Raw genomic sequence first — 23,692 nt, forward strand, 5'->3', positions numbered from 1 at the left:
AAAATGTTCGGCATAAGTATATCTGAATACATTACTATCGCTGTGGAATACACACCATCTTTTGCTTGATTAAATTCGTCGGCTCCTCGCTTGGCTCTGCCAGCTGCAGCTCCACGCTGACCACTCGGATCTCGGCGGACGACGTGATGGACTTCATCCGCATCAATGTGGAGGTGCCAACATCCCGCTTGGCCAAGCGCAGTGGCACATCCGGATTGTACAGATTGCTAACGTATTGCGAGGTGGGCTTGCAGATCTTTGGTGTGAGGATGTCGGCGATCTTGTCACCTGGCGGTAAAAGCTTGACCAGCTCCCGGCTCATCTGCTCGTAGTCCAGCTCGATGGGCTGACGCTGTCGGGGCTGCAGAGTCGTTCTGGTCTGGTGCTCCTCGCGTGCCGCTTCGAGGTCCGTGTCCCTGTCCTCCAGTTCGTCCGTTTGGCAGGCCATATCCGTTGTGCTGGGCTTGGGATTCACCATCAGGACCAATTCGCTGCGCTGCATCAGCTGCAGTTCTTCGATCTCCGGCTGCTTGTCGGGCACATCATGCTCCTCCTGGTCCTCCTCCTCCGGTTCGAGTGGCGGTGGCGGACTGGGCGGCAGTGGTGGTGTCATCAGTGGTTCGTTAACGAAACTGGCAGTGGGACTGGTTAGCAGTGGTGTGGTGTAGCCACCTAGTAGACTCGTATCACACAGATGCGCCGACATCAGCACCGACTGCAGCTGGGTGATCTTTTCGATGTTCTCCCTCAGGGATTCCTGACGGTTCATCGCGGGCTTGGGTGGTGTTGTCAACGGATTCGTGTTCAGGGTGGTGCTAATCACCTCGGCGCGGAAGATGTGCGCCTCTGGCTTAGGAATCGGTGTCGCTATAGGATTGATTGTGCACTCGAGGGAACTGGTGCTCAGGCTGCAGTCCGAGTGCGAGGAGGCCGGCGAGAGGCGTGGCGGCGTGGGCGTGGGCGTCGGTGTGGGCGTCGGCGTGGGCGTGGGCGTGGCAGTGGGCAACACCTCCTCCAGCGTCGTCTCCAGGTCGTGGGCGGCCTGCTTGAGATCCACGTGGGACTGGGACATCGGCGGCATGGTGACCGCACTAGAGTGCTTCACATCGTACGACTGAGATCTCGTGTATTGTTGCGGGGTCATGGGCTTGGGACTCTTGCCGTAACCTTGACCCAGCACAGGAGTTGAATACCGCTGGCCACCCGCATAGTAGGGGGGCGGTGCCGACGACGGGGAGTTCCCAGTCAGATTGTTGTTGGAGCCATAGCGCAGGGTCACGTTCGCATCGCCATTCGGCGATCCTGGCTGCAACTTTGGCTGCTGATGGAGCTTAACGCCCAGCGGCAGGACATCCGGCAGATTGTTGGGCAGCTTGCCTGTGACCCCATAGCTGGGCTTCGTATGGGCCACCAGGTCCTCGTTGGAGGTCAGGGTGAGCTTGTAGATGCCATGGTCGGGATCGGTGTTGTTCAACTTCTCCAGACTCTGACGCGGCAAGTATGAGGCCTTCGAATTTGATCTGTAAGGATATCAGAGCAAAGGAGTTAGCTGAAGTTAAACCAATGGAAGCAGGCTAGTTATGTTCAATGTATTATTTAAATTAGTCTACAGTTGCGCGATTTATACTTAGTTACCTAAAGGCTATTTAGGAGTGCCCTCCTACCCCTGGGTCATCCATGGGGTCATCGGCAGTAAGCGAACGATTCGCCACGACTTGGGGAAAAAAGTCAAAAGCAACGAAAATATTGCCCGAATCGCAAGTCTCATTAATGCAAATGGGCGGCCATAATCTGGACAGATGCTAATTGAGTCCTGGACAGGCGCAGTCGCAGGCAGTTGCCATCGAAATCCGATGCAATCTGGATGCCAAAGCACCCACATATTGTAAATTATTGTAATATGATGGCGAAAGCGACGAGCGATGAAATTATTCTGTGCACGACGCGCAGAGACGACAGTTCGTCGTGTGTTAAGCTAAAAAGCTAAAAAGTTGATTTCCAAGACACAGGGCACAATAAGGCGGAATAAAAAACGAAAGTGAAATGTTTACAGTGCAATTATAAAGAGTTTTATGTTTCAGTTTTTGAGTTTCAGAAAAGCTGAAAGCAAAAGTCACAGTCGTTTTAGTGTGCAAGGCGTATGACGTCCGCTTCCTCTTGACAACTTTCAAAAGTGCTAAACTAATTTGTTATGTTTTTGTATAGCAATCATCTCGGCTTTTAAGTTGTAAAAGCCCCCTTTTTGTTTTGTTGAGATTTTTTTTTGGACTTTTGGCGCATAGCGTTCGGCTTCGCCACCCCCAGGTTGCCAAAATCTTTATTGTTTCTGCATTACACACGTGTGTGTATACATACATATGTGTGTATGATATATAACCCATAGGTATTTCTATGGTGTTTTTGCATCTGAAGAAAGCCGTCGAAGAAATGTTGTCGCATTTGCATAAATTAAGAGCAGAGTGAAACAGAAGAAATGGAAGTCGACGGGCTTACATCACATGCTAGCTAGACAAAACAGCTGTTGGACGAACGAGTAGTATGTGTGTATCTTTGGCCAGTTAGCATTTGCATAAGCCACAGCCACAGTCTTTTGTCTAGTTCCATCGCAGATCCCCACCGCTCCCCCATTGCTCCCCCCTACTGCTTTCTTCGGAGAGATGGAGCTAGAGAGCGAGATGGCTGGATGCTGCCATTTCGCCTTTCTTAATCACTTCCGTCGGCCTGTTGAGTAAGCGCCTCTTCTTTCTCCACTGCCAATTTGGCTAAGACAAAGGCAAGAAGCGGTTGCATTAGCATAGATTTGCATATCAGGCCGATGACATCACGTGAGCTAATTGAAAGCAGTTCCAGAACATATAGAAGACTTGCGCTTGCAGCGGCGCTTGATAGTATCTCTTGGTAACCATCTTGTAATCCAACAGCTAGCATAGATAAGACCAAGATGAGGCCTTGAAACACAAACCCTTGTAATCTCCCAGAATTCCACATCCAAGCACCGGACTTAGCAAACATAAGCCTATTATATGTACGTACACAAATGTAACAACAGCTTTATTATGATTCACTTCACAGATCGAAAATAACTTTGGTTTTTTTTTATTTTGCCCGCTAATATTGTATAATTCCCAATAATACGCGGCGGGCCGAAAGACAATGACAAAAGAAAGGGTCAAAAGAAATGCTCGGACACTAAATACATTTCCATACAATTAACGCATATTTTATTTGTATATTTGTATATTTGTGCATTTGTATATTTGGCTATCTTTCCCTCTATTTGGCATTATTAAGCCGAGCGGGGCGTTCCATTTGGTTATGTGATGCAAATTATGAAAAATTTGATAAATTGCCTGGCCTTGCATAACTGTCGGCAATGTCGACAATGAAACTCTTCGTCTATAGGGCTGAATCAAATCGGATATATATATATATATACAGTGGATTGGTTAGTCGCCACCCGCCTGGAATGGGATAATTGGTGGGTTCAGTGGCTTTTGGGTGGTGTTGCCGATCCAGGTCTTGGTCAGTGGCCTTTTGCGTTGCGCATTGCGTATGCAACTGCAGCAGCAGCAACTGCAGCAATGGATGTTGCTGCGGCAACTGCTGCAACTGCTGCACTATAATTTTTGATCGCCAATATAACGAGCTGTTTGCCGCTGCTAGCTGACTGGCTGGCTGGCTGACTAGTTTTGGTTGATAGTAAAAGTATTTTATTTAAATATGCCGACAACGACGACAACGCTGGCGACGCATGGAAATCACGTTTTTAACATCTCGTCTCCACGTTGAACCGAAAAAAAGCGAACAAATGTTGCTGCTGCTGCTGCTGCGACTGCTGCTGTTGCTGTTGCTGCTGCTGTTGCTGTTGCTGCTGTTGTTGCTGTTGCTGTTGCTGCTGCAGCGCTTGTTGTTGAAAACATAAACATCTCACAAGCCTGGCCGAAACCGAAACCTGAAAACGGGTTTGTCGGCACCGCATCGCACACATTTTCACTTGCCGCAAAATGACGTCAAGTCAACATACAAAACACAATATAAGAAGACCAAAAAAAAGTAAAACAAAACAGATGGCCATCAGCGCAGTTAGCTTTCTTTGGGGAGAGGTCAGCACTGCGGCCAGAACAAATTGTCTGCGTTTTTTTTCCCCCCGCTTTTCAGGCAAAGACAGCCACGCATCATCGTCCATCAAAGTATGCCATGAATTTCTCTTGGAAAACTCCGGGAAAAACAATGCAACAGCAGCAGCCGCAGCAGCGAAAAAAGAAAAGAAATGAAAAGTTCTCTTTCACTGAAAATCTTAGCTAAGTGGGCATCTTTGTCTGGGAATGGCTATGGGTATATGGGAATGGGCAAGAAAAAGACTTACTTCTAACCTTCTGGCGGAGAATCCCACAATTGCCGCCTCAGATTTCCCCGCGCAACCTAAATCCGAATCGAAAACTTTTCCTCTCGAGCAATTTGTGCCTGTTCATCTGTTCATCTGCCTCGTGATCGGACTCCAATTGTGTTTCTTGCCTCTCCGCTTGGTTTCTTGTTTTCTTTTCTAATGCCGCAGCTACTGTTGCAGGTTTTTTCTGTTGCTGCTGCTGCCGTTGCTGCTGTTTCTGCTGCTGCTACCATAATTATGATCCATTAATTCTGGCAGCAACGCCAACAATGATGGCTTGTGCAATATTTTTAATGTAAAATCGATTTAATGGCGCTTTTCGCTCGCGGCCCTCAAGCTCCAAAAATAGATGGCTTGGGAAATGCAGCAATAGCAATGGCTATAGCAACAGATGCCTCCTGCTCTTGGCCCAGCCCCATTGAAAGTGTCGAAAGTGGCCGGCCTGTCCCATTGAATCCGATGAAACGGGGTAATTAACTTGTGAGCTAAACGGCCGCAGCTCATCATAATTACAGCTAAAAAGATGCCTTCAACCAGGGGGCAGAACACGGCAGCAACATCTGCAACACAGCAGCAACAGCAGCAGCAACACAGCAGCAGCAGCAGCAACACGAACACGGCAGCAACAGTAAGTAGTTGCAAGCAGCAGCAGGGGAAACATGTGTGCGCACTGGACTACGACAGCAACAAGCTTGTAAATAATTCAGGCCCCACCTCCCGCACTTTAAATGGTTACTTTTGATATTCGCCAAGTTGCGTTTGCATAAACAAATTATTCAGCCAACTGCGGGCCTTTTGTCCGCTGGATGTTGATAGGGGAGTGGAAGAGGCAGAGGAAGTGGAGTGGCAGATTGAATGGTGCACAACGAGAAAAAGTTGCCAAGAAGTCTGTAGTTCAACAAGCTATAAAGCAAATGAAGCACAAATGAAGCTTTGTTCATAATATATACATAGGGAAAACCTTTAAAGAAGTAAGTAGTATCACCTCTGTTTTTAGCTCCTAAGTAGTACACATTCGATAGGATTTTCTTGCCGTGTAAATGGGGGCACTGCTAATATCCGCGACACATCTGCCAATGACATTTTCACTCTCAGCCCACTTGGCATATAAATTGTACACACAGCGACCAACTTGTAGTGCCCTCGGGCGCATGCGCAACACGTCCGCCATGGCCGGATCAGCCGAAAGTTGGGGATATGGTGGGGATATGGTGGGGATATGGTGGAGCGGGATGGGGGTTGCTACAAGAGTTTGAGCCATTTGCGTTTTTCAGTGTTTCTGTGTTTTGTTTTAGATATTACACAAAAGCCGCTGTTCGCTGCTCGCTGTTTGTCGAATGCCAAAGTGTTGCGGCCATTGAAGGAACTGCCCTGAATACGGATTTCTCATTGTTTTTAGCCAACTAATTTCTGGCGAAAAAGAGCGAAAGATAATGGTCGAAAGAGCGCAGAGGCCAGCGTTTACTTATTAGCCAAGATCCGGCGGCGGACAAAATGAAATGGAAAGAAAAGTACTGCAAAGAAAAGTGAAGAAAAGCACAGCTAAGAAATGAAAAGAAATGAAAAGAAAAGCATGCGAAGCGGCTCTTAATTTCTTAATAACAGACAAATTTCTCAACCAACTACAAGAGAGAGAGAGTGTGATGGAATTCTGGAAACATTTAAGCCAGAGAACTTTAAGTTCCTAGGTTACACCATAACCATAAAGTATAATAAAGTATAGTAGGGCCTTGTCATGAAGCTTCATTAGCCGTTAATTGTGTTGCCTTATGATGCGGGAAACTTGCCAACAAATTGCCGTGATCATATGAAATGATGTCACCTATGCAGAACTGCAGTTTCATAGGGAATCTTAAGCACTGCTGAGATCACCAGGAACTGCGAATACAGATACAGATACACTGAACGTGCCACAGATACAGATACGCGTACTTTCAAGTACGCTTGTTTCTTGTTTTTCTGTTTTTCGGAACGAAAGTGAGAGATTGATGAATGGTCTTGCGTTTATGTTTCGGACCATTTAATTGCGAGTGTGACCTTTAGCACACATAACATACATATATATATCACTATGCTTATAAGCCACAATGATCGCAGATTGGCGAGAATAAACAATGATCATCGTTGTCGTAAGGCAGAACAAAGGGAATCCGAATCAAGGTTAATCCAATGAAATCGAACCGAAACTCCGCGTAATTAATGCATTGGCTAGCATGGCGTACACTAGCACTATATATTTGCATCAATCAGCAATTATTTATGCAAATTCTCTTTGGATCGGTTTGTGTGAGAAGTTGGGGCGTAGAGTTCAGATATTCTCACGCTGTGCTGCCGAACCGTTTCGGAATCGATTGATCGATTTCTGATGGCAATATAGATAGCAGTTTATTGAAACAGCAGTTTGTAAGAATTGCCCCTGCTCATTCATCGTGTTTAGCATGTCACGCGCCTGTCAACCCAAAAATTAAATAAACAAAGAGGTTCTTCGTCGCTTACGTCACAAGGTTAAGCCTCAGAATTTTCAGAGCTTTAGAACTTGGCTTAATGAATGAGTGCATAAAAACAATGACAATGGTAGAATCTAACCGTATTTCTACAAGGTCACTCCTATTAGGCTGCAAAATGTCCAACAAAGAAAAGACACCCAGATAAACCTTGCCAACTCATCCGAGGTTTTGTTTTTTTTTGAGGCCCGCCCTTTTGGCTCTTAGAGAGATCTTCAGCAGCGGCATTGCCAAAAGTGTTCTTTGTTATTCTTGGCCATTTGCGTCGCAATCGGCTGGCCAAAGCTGAGGATTTGTGGAGCGGAACACCCAATTCACAGGCCCGTTTCAATTTCCATTCCAAATCCACTGACAAACCTCAACCCAAACCCAAATCCAAACCCAAACCCAAAACTCAAACCCAACCCACGCCCACACGATCTCCAGTTGCCAATGGCCGGGTTATTTACAAAACCTTGGACGTGGCGATCTCGAGCGTTGCCCCATGTGGACTGTGCGGCTGGCCGCTGGATGAGTGGCACTCCTAGCTTTTGCGTCTGGGGATAAGACAAAGCTGCATGAGTAAAGTACGGAAAATAAAACGAAATAGCTACAGAAATACTACAGACAGAAAAGACAGAAAGCCAGCCAGAAAGTACAGAAATTCAGAAATACATCCGCGTATTGTTTTGCTGCATTTGGGCGCTTTGATAATTAACGGTTTATTGATAAAAGATCCACAACCTCATCGCGATGGTCTTCCCCCCTAATGATGATGATCACAATGATCGCAATGATGATGATGATGGTCTTGTGTGGCTTTAATGGGCGTTTTTGACTCGCCATCGTCATAAACATAATTCTCCACTGACTCTTTCTGTTTTTTATTTTGGCGTTTGCCAAAAACAAAGCGTGAAATTGACATTCGCCCCTCTGCGAAATGTTCAACGAACTCGGCATAAAAATAACAATAACAATAATAATAATAATTGAAAATTCGAAAAATCCGCGTGGCCACTTGTTGCAACATTGCAGCAGTGCAACAGTGCAGCTTTTGGGATGCCGCAGGACAGGAAGCATCCCCCATCACTTTTTGTCTTCCATTTTTATGTTGGGCCGGGCCCCAAAATTGGTTAAGGGGGAAAAACAAAACTGAAAACTCAAAAATGAAGCCCCAAACACATTTGGCATTCATTTGGCGTTGATCGCGTGCAGCGACAATCAGTACACAGAAAGAAATTAATGTCATTTGTGAATAAAGATGTAAACGTTTAGGTATAACATCATATGCTGCTCAGAAACTATTAACCCAAAAAATATTTGAAGAGACTGCTTTTGATAAAATAACATATACAATAATAGAAAGATATAGTCTAAAGAGGTAGGTAATTTCTGGCCGTGCACAACTCCAGTCTGTGAATGCCAAGAGCAAATGAAAAACGCAATTATATGGCAAAATAAAAATAAAACCAAGCGAAAATAACGAAAAACGAGATCTAGATTTGACGGCGGCATGGATTGCGTTTTCAAGGTTGTTATGGTTATATTGCATGGCCCAACTTGGCGCTGCAATTAAAAGCCATACACATATGGCATATACACTCGTATACTCATATGGCCGAGGAAACGAATATGAATCTTTTCACGCATTCCACCGGCGCCTTTTGCCAATTTTTCCTTTTTTCCAGCGCATGACGTCAGAGGAGCTTTTCCCGCTGATGATTTTCTGCATAATAGGTTTTTTGTCTAGACGGTTTTTTTTTTTGCAATTTTTACCGAAAGTTGAGCCATTGAAACCACTGAGCCATTGTGCGGTCCGAGTCCGAGTTCAGAAACCCAGTCGATGGGCAAGATCAAAACAATTGAGCACGCGGCACTTTGTATCTGTATCTGTATCTGTATCTGTATAATGTATCTTTGTTGCTGTATCTGAAAAGCGAATCGTTTGGGGCACGAACAAATTGCCTCGCAAAATAAATCAAATAAACGGCCGAAAATAAAGACGCGACAACGCGATTCATTGAACAAAACAAAACTGAAGGCAAAACTCTGGCAAAATGCGAAAATTTACATTCGGCATTCGGTGCGACAGAGATAGGGCGCATGAAAATCGGGGTGCGACAGGGAGGGAAGACGACATAAAGTCATATGTGCCATCATCAAATTGAAAATAAACGCAAACCGATAAAAGTGTGTGCGAAAAACGTGAGACCCTATGGGAATACGCAATACCCTTTGTTCCATTCCCGTCTATTTGTGTTCTAAAAATAATGAGATACGGGGAGGTGGAATCTAATCATCATATTGTAACTTATAAGGCGTATCTATAGTTTCTATTATATGGAAATTGATTGTATGTGTATAATAAACTTAGAAAGACACGTGATTATATAGGAAGACATGGACATGAAATAATGAAGAGATAATTATAGGGGCAGAATAAATCTAACTGAACAATATATGGCCATACAATGGATGATATGAAATACATCTAATACAGCACAGTGCATTTACAGCAGTAAAGTAAGTGTCGCTATCACAGCGATAAGGTAAGTTCATTTCCTTCATAAGTAATGAGTCAGTAGGACAAGTCCTCATAGAGAAGGTAACCCCATGTTCTAGAACACATTCCATTCAGAACTGGGAAAACGAGAGCGACACTGTTTAGTGGCTATAAATAAATGGCATAATTCAGCTAAACAATTTATTTGGCAACGATGACAGCGTCGCAATGGGATGCTTTCTGTACGGATCACATGAGAAGAGATGAAATTAGATGAGATGAGATGAGATGGGATGGGATGGGATGGGTTGGGATGAGTTGCTGCTGGGATGTGGGGAACATGTGGCGAAGTTGACATCGGCGCCGTTCCATTTACACAGATTTCCCAGTCGCCAGTTGGCGGGAGAAGCTGCAGCTGATTAGCCAACAAATTAGACGCCAGCCTGACATATTGGCCACCATTTAATGCGGCTGCTCTGATTTATTCAGTGCGGCTGACCGACCCAAAATGCGTACATACATATATGATCTTAAGAATGCTCATATACCCCTGCATTTGGATGGGCACATATCTCCGAGGAATGCAGATTGTCAGGGGCGTTTGCTTTTCCTTATTTTCTTGTTCCTTATTTCTTATTTCTTATTTATGATGCGCGGTGTGTGCGAAGAATTGAGATTTGTACGCTTGGGTTTGCATTTCATTTGCTTAAATTGCAAATTGGTTTGTCGGCGAGCCAAGGGATTTGTATTTGGTCGCTTGCAACTTTGCCGGGCTGATTGAAAATTGTTTACCTTCTTCTGCAGGCCCATCATCAGCATCAGCATTTGCTCCACCATCTGCCCCACCATTAGCTCCTCCAGCTGCTCCACCGCTGGTTTTCCCTGAAGAACGTGATCCGAAGGCCGCAAAAGGCCGCGAAGAGTCTCTGGTCTCTGGATGGATCAGCGGATCGATCGATGCATATTTGTGGTCTTTGTTTTCTTTGTTGCCGGCTGGCTGAATTCGTCATGTGGTCGGGAGGAACAGCACAAAGCTTAGTTAACGCTTTTGTAGGGGTCTTGCAGGGGTTGGGAGTGAAAAGAGGATGGGGGCCGCAATGACAGACTCTTGGCCTTGAGGCGGCGGCAAAATGGCAAACTGGCAAACTGGCAAACTGGCAAACTGACAGAATGGCCACGTACGAAAGCAAAATCCCCAACTTGCACGCATAATAATGACCCTGGCTTATGGCTCCGGCAATTTTCAGAGTAGAATAGGGAATATATATGTTGGATACCTATATATAAACCCTTGCTGATTGCATTTCATTTGCCTTCGCATCGATTTGCATTTGTGGGAATCAATCACGAAGTTGGCCAGCGCCTCAGACTTTGTCTAGACTCACGAACCTACGACTTGTTACGCCGCACTTGCACAAAATTCATAGCTCACTAGGAAATAGTACCATCTATAAGTAATAAGTTGTAAATGGGTTAACTAATTATAAAAAGTAGCACTCTTATCTTACTAAATATACCATCTAGTATGGGCTCTTCTGTGTATTTCCTATGTAATTTAGCTTTTTCTGATAAAGCAGAACTTGGAAAATCCTTTGATTGCGTTATCAAAAGGCTGTGTTTGCGTGGGCCCTGAATCAAGTACTTATGGGTATTATAAATAATTGGAAGTTTAGTTAATAATAGAGTAAAACTGTGTGCCCCGATGTTTTTCTCTCTGCAGGCAATGCAATGCCAAGTGCGAGTACATGTGATCATCTGCGTTATAAAACATGCAACTAGCAATAATGATTGAGCACAAGGCAGGCAACGATGTATCGGCCTGGTTGACAATCAGTCAACGAACAGCTGACCATGGCCAGATATACAGATGCACATAGATACACACACATACCTAGATATAGCCAGTCAGGGGGGTAAATATAGAAATAGCTGCATCTCGCGTCTTGCATTTCAATTGTGGCCCAGAGATTCGGCTTTCACGCAATTTGCCGCCCGACTGATCGAGATATATAGATATGCGATATGCGATTGCCAAAAAATACAGAGATACTTTAATCTGGTTGAAACGAAAGTGAAAGCATTTAATATGCATAATGCACACGCATCGCATCGCATTTCTCCAGCACTAATTTGATGTTTTTGATGTGTTTGGCCCAAGTGCGACGCACATTTCAATGAAATTCCAAATTTGAAATTTGAAAGCGTTCCCAGCCCCCAGAGAGATTCCCAGACAGTCTAAATGGAGCGATCGGCAATCACATTTTCGGTGTCAATTTGAGTTCTATCATAAAACGAAATTGCTTTTTAAGTTTTCAGACTCCGATCATTATGATCCGAGGCCTGTGGGTGTCTCATGCGCTAATTGAATTTCAGATCAGCTCGAATTTTTATTTTTTTTTTGATTTTGTGGCCCATTTAAACGGCTCTTTGCGACGCAGAACTGTCGCAAATGCGATCTACACGTATGGCCATAAAAATCGTTAACAAACTCCAGTGTAAGTACACCCATCGAGCGAGTTCCCATTCCCATTGCGCAACTGAGAAATTTATGCAGATTTTTTTTGTTTTTCGGAGGCCCTCTTCCTGGGTCCCCAGAATAATTGCAGGCACGTAATTTAGCCACCAAGTTCATTGACAGCGACACTCATCGCCGCGAAGGCGACACGCCCGATTGCGCTGGACTGCGGTTATCGACTTGGGCATTAGCTTTGGCAATAGCCAAGTTAACACTGAGACCGTTAACACTCGGGCTGGAAGAGGGGAGCCTGCCATGGCCACAGAAAGTGGTTAAAACCAAAGGCGCAGTAAGCCAACTCGGATTTATATAAGCAAAGGTAACGAGTATTGCTCGCTTTGCAATTTCACAATATTCGCTTAAAAACGGGGAATTCCTCAAATTGTTCAATACTAGAGTGACATTTATGGCAAAGTTCTAAGTGCAAGCTGCTTGCAAGGTATTAACTAAAGTAATAAACTTATTAAGCAGCTGTCTGTGCTGCCATAAATCCAAACGAGTTCGACCGATAAGATTTCTTTGAGTAAATATGTATACAGTATAGGTTCTTTGCCTTAAACAATCGTTATAAATCGAAGAAGATAAGTCTTTAAATGTTTAGGGATGCATTGTTCTTGAGTCGGCTCAAACAAGTTTATATAAACATGAAGTATAAAAATCGAACACAAGGATGGAATGTTTTCTCGAAGCGCAATTAACCCACTTTAATTTCATAGCCCACAAAGCAGGTATAATTAAGAGCGCCAATTAAACAGCTTATGTCCCATAAAAATCACCCAAAATAAAACGTGGTCTTGTCAAACTATTCCCACTTCTTGCATTTTATTGTCCACTTCAAATAACCCAGCAAATGCCTCAAATTGCATATTTTATGAGCATTTCATTGGCCAAAAAACCTTCCCAGGCCGATGAGAAATTGTTGCGTTCAAAACTACATATACAATTGTATGTAAAAAATGTTAATTGCAATACATTTGAGCCAACTTGCGGGCAAGCAAAAAACAGAAATACAAAAAAAAAACCAAATTAGGCAAACAATTTAAGCATGCGCTTCAAGCCGGGAAAACCAAGCCAAGTCCAAGTGCTGCTCCGATTTAAATTCGGTTTCCAGACTGCCTCCATTGCTTTTTGGCTTTTTGGATTTCTGTTTTTGGTTTTTTGGTTTTTGCGCATGTTTTGATTTTTATCATCTGGGTGGGTTGGTGGTTGACTGGGTTGACTGCCCAGTGGTTTTCATTTGCTCATGACGCGCGTGACCCACTAAATAAAAAGGTTTTTTCATTGTTTTTGTGTCAAAGCAATTTTCGTGCACGACACCAGACAACAACGACAAAAAAAAAAGAAAAAAAAATGAAGCATAAATAAAATAAAAAGCCCAAACCCAAAACCCAAAACCAGAAAATCGAAGTGCCCAAAAACCCTGCAGAGGAGTCGTCAAAGATCCAATCGGGTTTCCACAGTAGCCGCCGAATGAGAAAAAACTGAAGTTGAGTAGGAAGCCAGACTTATTTACCTTTTGGCCACTTTTCAGCTCATAATTATTAATTTTTGTCTTATTTATGTGTGTGTGTGTGTGTGTGTGTGTGTGTGTGTGTGTGTGTGTGTGTGTGTGTGTGTGTTGGCCGGTGGTATCTGATGTAGCATCTTCGGTCGAGAAATTTTCGTGTTATAAAGTTAATTTGTGAAATTTTCAGTTGTTTCTTAATGATTTGCGTGGCTCGTTTTGGCCACGAATTCAGAAGGAAGTCGCTCGCAGCCGGAGGTTAGTGGAGCGTTTAGTCTTTGCTTGATTTTTTTTCTTATTTATTTTTTTTGTTTTCCATTAATTTCGTGGCTAATTGAATCGACTGTGGCTGCCATTAATTCGACCACGACTCTGACCTTGTAGCGAGGTGATATATAAATATGCTGGAGCCCCGAGCACATCCGTTGACCTGGTCTCCCTCCTCTCGAAAGATACACGCCAAATGTTCTTAACTCCACTCCGATCAGCTCAACCCATCGGCGGTGCCCCCACCTATATAGGAATATATATGCATGTATATATAGACCATATCTCCCTCATTTGTTTGACTTTTGCGGTACTTTGTCTGCCCGCTCGACTTGAACTTGTTGCCTTCTTCTGTTTCTGTTTCTGTTGCTGTTGCTGTTATTCTTCTGGGGGAACCCGCAACTTTATCTGCCCCTGTGTGGAAGGGGCACCGTGGCTGTAATTATACCCTGCCCACATGCCACACTCTAAAATGGTCCCAAAACTCAAGGAATTAGGCCTAGATCAACAGGTGCACTCTTTGACTTTGTGACTTTAATTTACTTTCCCTATGACTTATGACTGTAATCACTCAGATAATGGCACCTGTCCTTTAAAGACATTTTGTTAGTCCCATCATGACAACTTTCAGATTACAATAATCTTGGGAAGATCAATGTTTTCCTAAGCCACCAGACCCAGTTCCCTGACTTATCTTTCCAGAACATCAGCAGAGACAAATTCATAATCACTCAACGCTCATTCAGCCCAATGAAAAGTCAGCTTTCTACAAAGGCCACCATTCCCATATTCATTCCCATTTTATTTACCACCCATTTCACTTGACACTTCCGCCTGAATTGTAGAGCATTGCGAAGTCGCCTTTGTCACCCGGGGAACTCCTCCACCTCGAACTCCACCTCCATTTGGCTTTGTCACTCCGCACTCATTTAGCTTCATTTGGCTTTTTGTTCTATATACAACATATAGGTATAGGTATAGGTATCTGTTTAAATATGTTCTGTGCTCCCCCGGGCTTTCATGCAGATATGTAGATATGTGGCTGGTTGTACTTGATGGTTGGCTGAGCCAGTCTTTTTGTGTTCAGTTTTGCGTTCTGTTGCGACTGATGAGTAACGATCGCAATGCCCGTTCACTTTCAGATGTTGGGAAAGTAAGAATGTTGTACACATATATAGAACGAAAAACAAAAAATGTATTACAATTGCAATCGTGTTTACTACGTAGGTAGCTCTTTTGTTTTACGCTTTTTCCCCAGCAATTTGTGGAGCGGCTCTTTGTAGTTCGAACTTCGAAGCTCTCTGCACTTGGGACCGGCCCACCTGCGGGGAAATGTCGAATTCCCAGTTCCCAGTCGCTTACAAAGTTCCAAAGTTCCAGAGCAGGGCGATAATGGAGCGCTTTTCACGGGTTTATTGGTAACACCATTTCCATGTCGTGGGCGACCCAGAAGCCGAGCAATTAGTACGCACTACACGTCGTATACGTAATCACAGAACCCCGACAATTGATCGTTGTTAGGGCTAGCTCATTAGAGAAGCCAACCGATTAACCGATTTCTTTGGTTTTATGGCACCAGCTAATTATCATAAATACAGAATAGAGGGGCCCGCCAGAAAACCGGATTGATTGATAGATTGTGAGATTCTTGAACCCTGCTGATTACGAGAATCTCTTCATCAGGAAGCTACCCAAATTGATACTCTGATAATCTGAAGCTGAAGCTTCCGTGAAAGCCACTCGTATCGGCGATGTTATTCAAATTGTCAATTTGTCAGCGTTGATTAAAAAATGGCATTTTTATACGTTTTTATTAAGACTGAAATATGGCCGCGTGTACTTTATTCCCATTCCCTGTTGTTGGTTGTTGTTGGTTGTTGTTGGTTGTCTCAATTGAAAGCATGTTAATTTATATACGCCATACAGTATATAAATTCGTGGTTATATTGTTTGTTCAACTGTTGCCGATCATTTAGCCATAAAAATAGTCGCAAAACATTTCCAAAAGATGTGCTGCGACCTGAATTTTTGGAATAGAGCTCGAAAAGCGTCGCAGACGAAAGCCCCATAAATCTAATCAAAGCTGTGTAAAGAACAATCAAAACGCTGCTAATTGAAAACTCTTGACATTTGTCGCCGCCGCCTTTATAATTAGCATTGAAGAAATCACAGATCCCGCTCTTTCGTAATGGAAACCACAAACAAATCAAGGCATAAATTCAGAGCAGAGCAGAGAACTCGGTTTGATTGGCAATGAAAACAGACGCAGGCCGCAATAAACATTTATTGTTTGATGTTTGCTCACTATTGAATAGGCCGTCACAATAACAATAAACGTTTAGCCCTGCGAATGGCACACACCACACACACCGCACACACACCACACTCACACTCTACAAACAACAAATCAAAGTTGGCCAGAAGGTCGAAGTAATTTCATGGATTTCACGGATCTCTTGGGAACAAGATCGATCGATCGAGCATTCTTGTCTCCGCTTTGATATTGTAAAAATGTTTATTGATTATTTCGGTTTACGGTTTACGGTTTCGTTTATGTTTATGCTGCAAAAGAAATTCAGAAACTCTGAAATTCGCTGCTGTCGTCGCTGAGCTAACAAATTTTTACTCGTAGACAGCGAATTCTTTTGCCGGTCGTTTATTTCGAAACTCGTGCGAAGCCTCAATAAAAAAAAATACCAACGAACCAACAACACGGCACACTTGAATATTATTTTATTTCTTTTTTTATGCTAATGGCTTATACCCTCGACGAATTTGGGCATATGAGCTGTATGGGTTCTGTGATTTTTCCAATTTCTTGCTGTTTTATAGAGTGCTCATGGCTATGGCAAATCCAATCCATTCGTCTAAGTTAATTGTTAGACTAATGGAGCCCCTTGGACAGGTATTGCATAACTGAAAGAAACCTTAACTCAAATGAAAACTATTGCAACTATTGGAAAACTTATTCTTCCTTAAGAAGGACATATATATATTCTTTGTAGTTCGATTCTTTCGAAAGGAACAGTTTTTGTGTATTTAAAGTGAGAGTAAAACCGATTTGCTTTTCAGGGTTTCCTTAAGTGGTGTCCTCATTTTATTACATCCCTCGGGGGTTGTTGGCCTCTAGAGTTGCCGGGGATACGACGACCACTCCTAGGGGTGACCAATGAGCCAAATGGGCCAACTGACTGAGCCACCAATCAACCACCAGCTGTTCCTTGGCCAAAAACCGGTTCTAGCCGCTTTTGCCAACCCAAACAAAGGTCCTCACTGTTCTCATTCCAGCAAATGCAGCAAATAAAGCAAATACAGAAGAAAAAAAAAAGAAATAATAAATAAAATCGATAAGATCTTTGCACTGATAGCCGGCTTTCCATACAAAGTGCGAACCACCGCCTAGCACTTTTATGGTCCGAATGTCAATAGATCTCGTTATGAATTATGGCGAATGACGCGTGTCTCGGTCACACCGATACAAATGGAATTCAAATAGAAATGAACCATGTATACATATAGAAATGGAGGCAGTGAGTCCGCTCCGCAGACAATTTGCCATGGCAGCAGGTAAAGGTAAACTCAGAGGAGGAGAAGGAGGAGACGTGCCGCAGTTTTGCACCTGCCGCCTACGTGGCTGCCAAAGGGAATGGCCATAATGCGGAGAAAGAAGCACAGAGCGACAACAGCTGTGAAAATTTATCAGCTCGGGCTAAAGTTGTTAGAGCCTCAGACAAGTCATAGATCCACACAGAGAGAAAAAAAGCGGCGGAGCTACGAAAAAACATGCATGCCAAACTTATCATTATGTGCACACCCTGTTTACCTTTTAAAATGTGTATTTAAACAACCAATTGTTTTTCTAATTAGCGTCATAATTAAAGTTGTTCCATAAGTTAGACTGCCATCGTTTTTCTCCGTGTGCAGACAGCAACAACTGTCGTCATTAGCGGAGACGTTAGGCATTGAGCATGCTAAATATGGTTTCACTGAAGTTAGCCGACAACGTCGCCACAAACTAGTACAACTAGGCAACAACTGGCTATAAGCTATAAGCCCAGATCAAAAGCCAGACGAACTGCAATGCAATGCAGCTAACAAACGAGCTTATCTTGGGAAAAACTGAAATACTCCGTTCGCTGGACGCGCGTTCTTATTAAAAGTCAAGTTTTCAGTTTCAAGCAGCTCCGTTGGCGTACAGATGAAATAAAAACTAACAATTGAGACTAGGAGATTTTTAAATATGAATCTGAGCAATGCGGGGATTTCTCTCATTTTATATGAAATATATTCATTTTCAAGCGAAAACAATACTTTAAACTAACTTTAATCGACTGAGATTACTTGATCAATCAATAAAAAAAGCAAGCTCTAAATGACAATGTAGAAAAGCTACTTAAAACCCAGATTGTTTTGAAATACTTCCCACTAATTGCAAAACGAATAAAACTTATTTTATATGCGCCTAGAACAAACGTCGTATTTTTCTCTGTGCCAAAAACGTAGTTCACTGAGCTGTGAGAATTTCCTGCTAATAGGCTGACTAATGGCGATCGTTAATAGCCGGCGTTATCAGCTGAGATCATAATAACTGACCAGCAACCGACTTGGCTGGCAATTGAGTTGTGCGAATGTTTACCTTCTGATTCGGAACTTGCCGCCGAACACCATTTTCAAGTGGTAGACGGTATCCAGTATTGTGAAATCCAATTTGCTTGGGAAGCGCAGCACACCAACACACACGCACCGGTTACGCGAAGATGCAAGATATATTTGTATCTGTTTCTGTTGATAAATGTATGTGTGCAGCAATGGCAATTCGAAATGACAACAAAATAAACCGAACTTTTGCGTGATATCTCGCTTCCTTTTGTCTGCCAGTTATTTGTGCAAATGCTATGCAGTTTCAGTTTGTTGGCCCAACATTTGAACCCGAGCGCTGAACTTCCTTATTTTGGTTTTGGGTTTTTCGAATTTTTGAATTTGATTTTTCTCGGCGATGAGGAAGTCGGGGCCGCGAGAAGCACATGAAATCGATACACATGCAGGCAAGTGTCACGAGAGTTTTACATTTTTAATTGCCAAAGTTAGCAACTTGCAATTTCGCTGGCATTCGCAATTGATTTATCTTCACACACGCGTCAACTAGCGCGAACGTCCGAACGCGTCAGACGTTTTCACACGTTTGAAGTTGAAGTTGCGGCAACGTCAGTCGCAAAAACAAAACACGGCCACACCAAACACACTCTAAGAGAGCCAATATTAAGAGAGGAGAAAACATGTAACATTTGCTTAACATGCTGTTAACCGCAGGCAGAAAGTAAAGCACACTTTTAAGCGCTTGCCATTTAGCATTGCGCATATACCACCGCAGCGCATTAAAGTAGGCAACGATTTGTGTGCATCGACATGAGCAAGGAACCTTGCAAACACCATAAAAGGTATAGTAATATTCCTGTTCTGTACCGCACTATCAAGATTTCTCTCGGATTAAACAAGCTTTATTATTATAGGTACTGGATCTGCCAGCGCCAAGCCCCAAAAGCCATTAAATTCAATCGCCTTTTGTTGGGCCCAACTGGCATGTTCTCATCGCCAATCTGTCGCTGCTGTTGCATCGTCATCGTCATCAGAGAGCAAAGTTCAATCGATCATTGTGTGCACTGTCGATATTTAGCCGTTGATAGCGGGCAGAAATTATGGCAAACACTTTGTTAAATGTGGCCAGCAAGTCAGAGAGCTGGCCTGAAAACGTGGCGACGTCGCCTAATCACGGCAACTGCATCGAAACAGTCGCGACTTGCGGCTGGATAAATTGAATTGTCTGGCTTGGCGTTTGCCATTATGTTTCGCTTGTTCCTTTTGCCTTTCTGCCATTCTGCCTTGGCAACACGGCGCATGAGTGATTTATAGCGCGCATACGACGCGTGGTCTGTGGTCGCAGCTCAATGCTGCAGTTAATTTGAAAATAATACAGCCAAGACCTAGCTGGAGTGTTGCCAAATGGCCAAAGAGGGAATTAATTCGGCAAATGCCTGCACTTTGCGAATTTTTTGGCCAACGGCTGTCCGAGGCGATAATTAGAGGCTGTCAAGAGAACATATGGCACACCTCCACCTCTCAGGGTTTTTCGTTGTATCTTTGGTGTTTCTGTTTTTTCGGCGATCTGCTCTAATTGAAGTCGCTCGAAAAGTGGCTGCAGGTGAGTCGGTTCGAGAAATGCAAGCGATGACTGCCCTTTGCTCCATTTTGCGCACGCCAAACTTTCAAAATGCAAATTAGCCACGTTCGCGGTGAACGGCATTTGAACCCCCGAACCTGGCTAAAACGGCAAACGAAGCCTCTGACAAGCCCATTTACAAGTTGCCAGCCTAAAAATTTTGCCACAAATTGTGTCAATATTTGTCTCGTGCTGGATGCTGCTGCTGCTGCTGCAACAAATCGTGCCGCAAAGGTCTCCCCCGATGTCAACTGAGCCACCACATAAAAAAAGGCGAAAACAAAAAGCCTCAAATAAAAAGGAGCAGCGGAGAAAAAAACATGACAGCCCATAGAAATTATTGAGCATGGACAAGGCACAGTGGGCGAAATTCAATTGAAAGTGTGACTACATTGTTGCAGACTAAAATTGAATGGTTGACAAACCATTTTAAACTCAATAGCTTATTGACAATCGACTTAATCGAGTCATTCCCATGACTCATAACCATATATTTCAGTTGCCAACCACTGTGCAACTGTTGCTTGAACTCAATGTGCGGCTTTGAGTTATCTAATGCCCGAAAATGGGGTGCGATGCCATACAGTGAATGCAAAAAGTATGCGCTCGGTGCGCTAATGAACCGACCGGCGTTCATCTATCAATGTCATGCCGTTGGCCCGGCCAAGAATGGACCCTTTGTGCCGCTGGCCGGATAAATTTCGATTTTCAATTTGATTGGCTTTTACCAGCACAATCAGAACAAAGAACTTGGGTGGGGTGGGTGGTGCTGTGCTACAGTGGTACAGTGGTGCAGTGGTGCTGCCCACACGCCAAGGAGCAAAGCATAAATCGTTGTTTGGTTGACACATTTTTGTGGCCGCTCAGGTGGCTACTCAATTGGCTCCATTGGCTCCATTGGCGTTTTGGCGATTGACAATTGGAGTCGGTCGTCGGGTTTAGTGGGTCGAAAGCGAAAGTCGAGCTGCTCAGCGAGCAGTGTATTTCATAATCCAATTAAGCATTAGGCGACAGCTGACTGACGGCCAAGCGGCTAAGGAAGCCGCTCATTAGCCAAGATCAGCAAAGCTCGCTGGCTACCGTGCCACGCACTCCATTCAGCGTTAATTGGATTCGATAAGGTCAAGAACAATGGGCCAGGGTGTGGTCCACAGCCCACGGATGCTGCGGAGCTGGTGGAGGCTGTGACCCTCATACTGGATTAATATCTAACTTGTCTAACACAAGATACTAGGGTATTCAGCACATAGGAAATGATTTCATGTCTAATTGAGCATCTAAAATTATACTTGATGGTTGACGATTTAATGGTAATATATAGATAATGCCAATGTACGATTTAGAGAGATCGCATCCCTTGGTGCTACCATAGATGCTATAGAACTAGAACTCACCGTTTCTGCTGGTTGCTCTCCAGATTGCTGGCAATCACGTTGTCATGGGCGCTGGATCTGGCGCGCGGCAACAGTGGCGGCGGTGGCGCCACGGGACTGGCCACGTTTTCGAGGATGGGCTGTGGAGTCGCGTGGTGCGGGCGCTTGCGACTGCTGCCTCCTCCGTTGGCGAGATGCTTGTGCTGCAGGCGGCAGAATAATGGGAATGTTTAGAATACATTCGATTCCAATTACCAAACAGTAGTTGCATCATTCATGCATGACGACCCACCTGCAAGCTCGTTGGCTTCTTGGGCACCAGCGGTGGCACCTTGGCGGCGACAACGGCGGTGGGCGGTGGTGCTGCGTAGGCGGTGCGGCGTGTGGATGCTCCGGCGAAGCTGTTCCGCCGGTTGGGCGAGGGCGGTGGGCGTGGCTGTAGCACTTCCGGCGGCGGTGGCGGCGGCAATGGCTCATCGAAGGTGTAGCTAATGTCCAGTTCACTCTGCGGCGGCGGCGGCAGCTCAGGCGACGGCACCCGAAGATTGGGATGCTTGGGCGGACGCTCGGGCGGCACATGGGGCGGTTGGGCATGGCGATGCTGCTGCGGATGGTGCTGCTGGTGGGCCAGGGCGGCGGCCTGCTGCAGCAGCAGTTTGTCCCGCATGGGTGCGTATTCCGTGGCCGAGGAAGTGCGTCTGGTGGGCACCGCCAGGCGTCCTCGTGGCGGCGGCGGCGGTGGTGGCATTCCGCAGTCATTGAAGGAGATTTTCTCGGCACTGCTTATGTTCCTAATGCTCGGTCCCCTGACCTGGCCCTGTGCCTGATGCAGCTCCCTGAACTCCGCGTAGTCGGAAGCCGAACTGGAGCGCCTCAGCAGATTGGGCAGCAAACTACCCGAACGTCGTGGCGGTGGTGGTGGAGTGGGTGAGCTGCAATCCCGCGTCGACGCGGAGTTACTGCCGGTGGGCAGGCCCACCATTATAGGACTCAAGTTATTCGGCAGCGACTTGCGCTCCACATGCAACGCTTGGTAGGATTGCGAGTGCGGACGCAGCAGCTGCTGCTCCTCCTTCTGCTGCTGCTGCTGTCGCTCCACGTAGGACTGCACTGCGTTCTTCTGGAGGGCCTTCAGTGCCGGATTGGAGAGGCGGTGCGTCTTGGTGGGCTCCAGGTAGGCAAACTTCGGTGGCTCCGCCATCTGACTGCGCTCAAAGTCGTTGATCCTCTCGGCCACCGAGTGCCAGGTGGGCTGCACAGTGGCGCCCGCTGGCGTTATCACAGGAAGTCTAATAGATGAGTAGGAACAGGCATATTAGTTAACTGGTTCAGTTAGAATTATGTGGAAGAGATTCACTTACTTGGCGGGCTTGTGCAGCCCGGAGCTGAACTGCGGCTTCGGATGCTGCACGTACTGCGAGGTGTTGCTGTGCACCGGCTCCGTGTAGGTGCTCACCGGGAACAGGCGGTGGTTGCTGCGATAGGAATCGATGCTGTTCGTGGGACTCTGCTCCCCCATATTGGGTGTGCTGCAGCTGCGTGCCTCGGACTTGCCCTGGGACAACTGCAGCTTGCTGGGCTTACCAGCTGGGGGCTGTGGAGCAATGGTGACCACTGCCTCGCTGCTGGAAATGGTCACCGAAATGCTGGACTTGTGCTGCTGGCCAGAAGATCGTCCCAGCATTTGGCTTTGAATCGGATTCTTCTGCTGCAGATCGCCCATGGAATGGGATTGTCCCATGAGGGAGCGAGGTTTCTCCGTGGGCGAGGCCAACTCCAGCAGGGAACTTTGTGTGCCCAGCTGGGACTGGTTGCTGTGGTGGCGGTTCGGATGCTGGTGATCCTGCAGCTGGTGGTGCTGCTGCTGCTGGAAGTGGTGCAGCACCATCGAGGTGTGCACGGGCGGATAGCTGGGACTGTGGCGGTGCTGGATGCGAAGAGGCTGCACCGATGGTGGGGATGCCTCGGCACTCGCCTCCTCGGAGATCATCATCTGGGAGGAGTTGCTCGCAGCGGGCGAGTCGTCGGCTGGCTCCTCGTTGTTGTGCAGGTACAGCACGCTCTCGCTATGATGACGCTTGGGTGTCGGCACCCGGGAGCTGTGCACAATCCGCTGCGAGGAGGAAACTGCAATCGAAAGGGAGAACGGTTAGGGCGTGTCCTCGGCCATTCTAAAAAGGAGTTGCGGCAAGTAAAAGTGGGCCAACGGTGAGCCAAGGTCGTGGGTGAGTGGGGTTCGCCCGCCAGTCGCCCAGCATTTTCGGCAACCTTCTCTTCTGGCAACTGGGCAACTGGGCAACTGAGCAACTTGGCAACCGTTCACCCCAAAAACTGTGACCCCACTCGAATTATGGCCACGATTGTCCATGCTTGGGGCGCAGTATTATGTGTTTCTGTGTTGTTTGATATACATATTTGTTTTAAGTGCAATATAACTGAGGGG

At 45.4% G+C, this 23,692-nt stretch overlaps 1 protein-coding gene across 3 annotated transcripts in view; it reads right to left on the minus strand.

Moving 5' to 3' along the window:
• The window catches only part of LOC120444259 (protein Shroom), a 44,204-nt gene that overhangs the window by 947 nt on the left and 19,565 nt on the right, over positions 1-23,692 (minus strand). The window contains exons 5-8 of one of the 3 annotated variants that reach the window (XM_039623765.2): positions 22,611-23,376; positions 21,542-22,538; positions 21,271-21,452; positions 56-1,520 (exon numbers count right to left, since the gene is read on the minus strand). In XM_039623765.2, coding sequence (XP_039479699.1) covers positions 56-1,520; positions 21,271-21,452; positions 21,542-22,538; positions 22,611-23,376 — 3,410 coding nt within the window. Of the gene's footprint in view, positions 1-55; positions 1,521-8,646; positions 8,883-18,295; positions 18,842-21,270; positions 21,453-21,541; positions 22,539-22,610; positions 23,377-23,692 lie in introns of those variants that run through there. The other 2 variants (XM_039623767.2, XM_039623768.2) reach the window with 2 other exon arrangements.

This window comes from Drosophila santomea, chromosome 2R (genome assembly GCF_016746245.2).
Source record: "Drosophila santomea strain STO CAGO 1482 chromosome 2R, Prin_Dsan_1.1, whole genome shotgun sequence".
NCBI lineage: Eukaryota > Metazoa > Arthropoda > Insecta > Diptera > Drosophilidae > Drosophila > Drosophila santomea.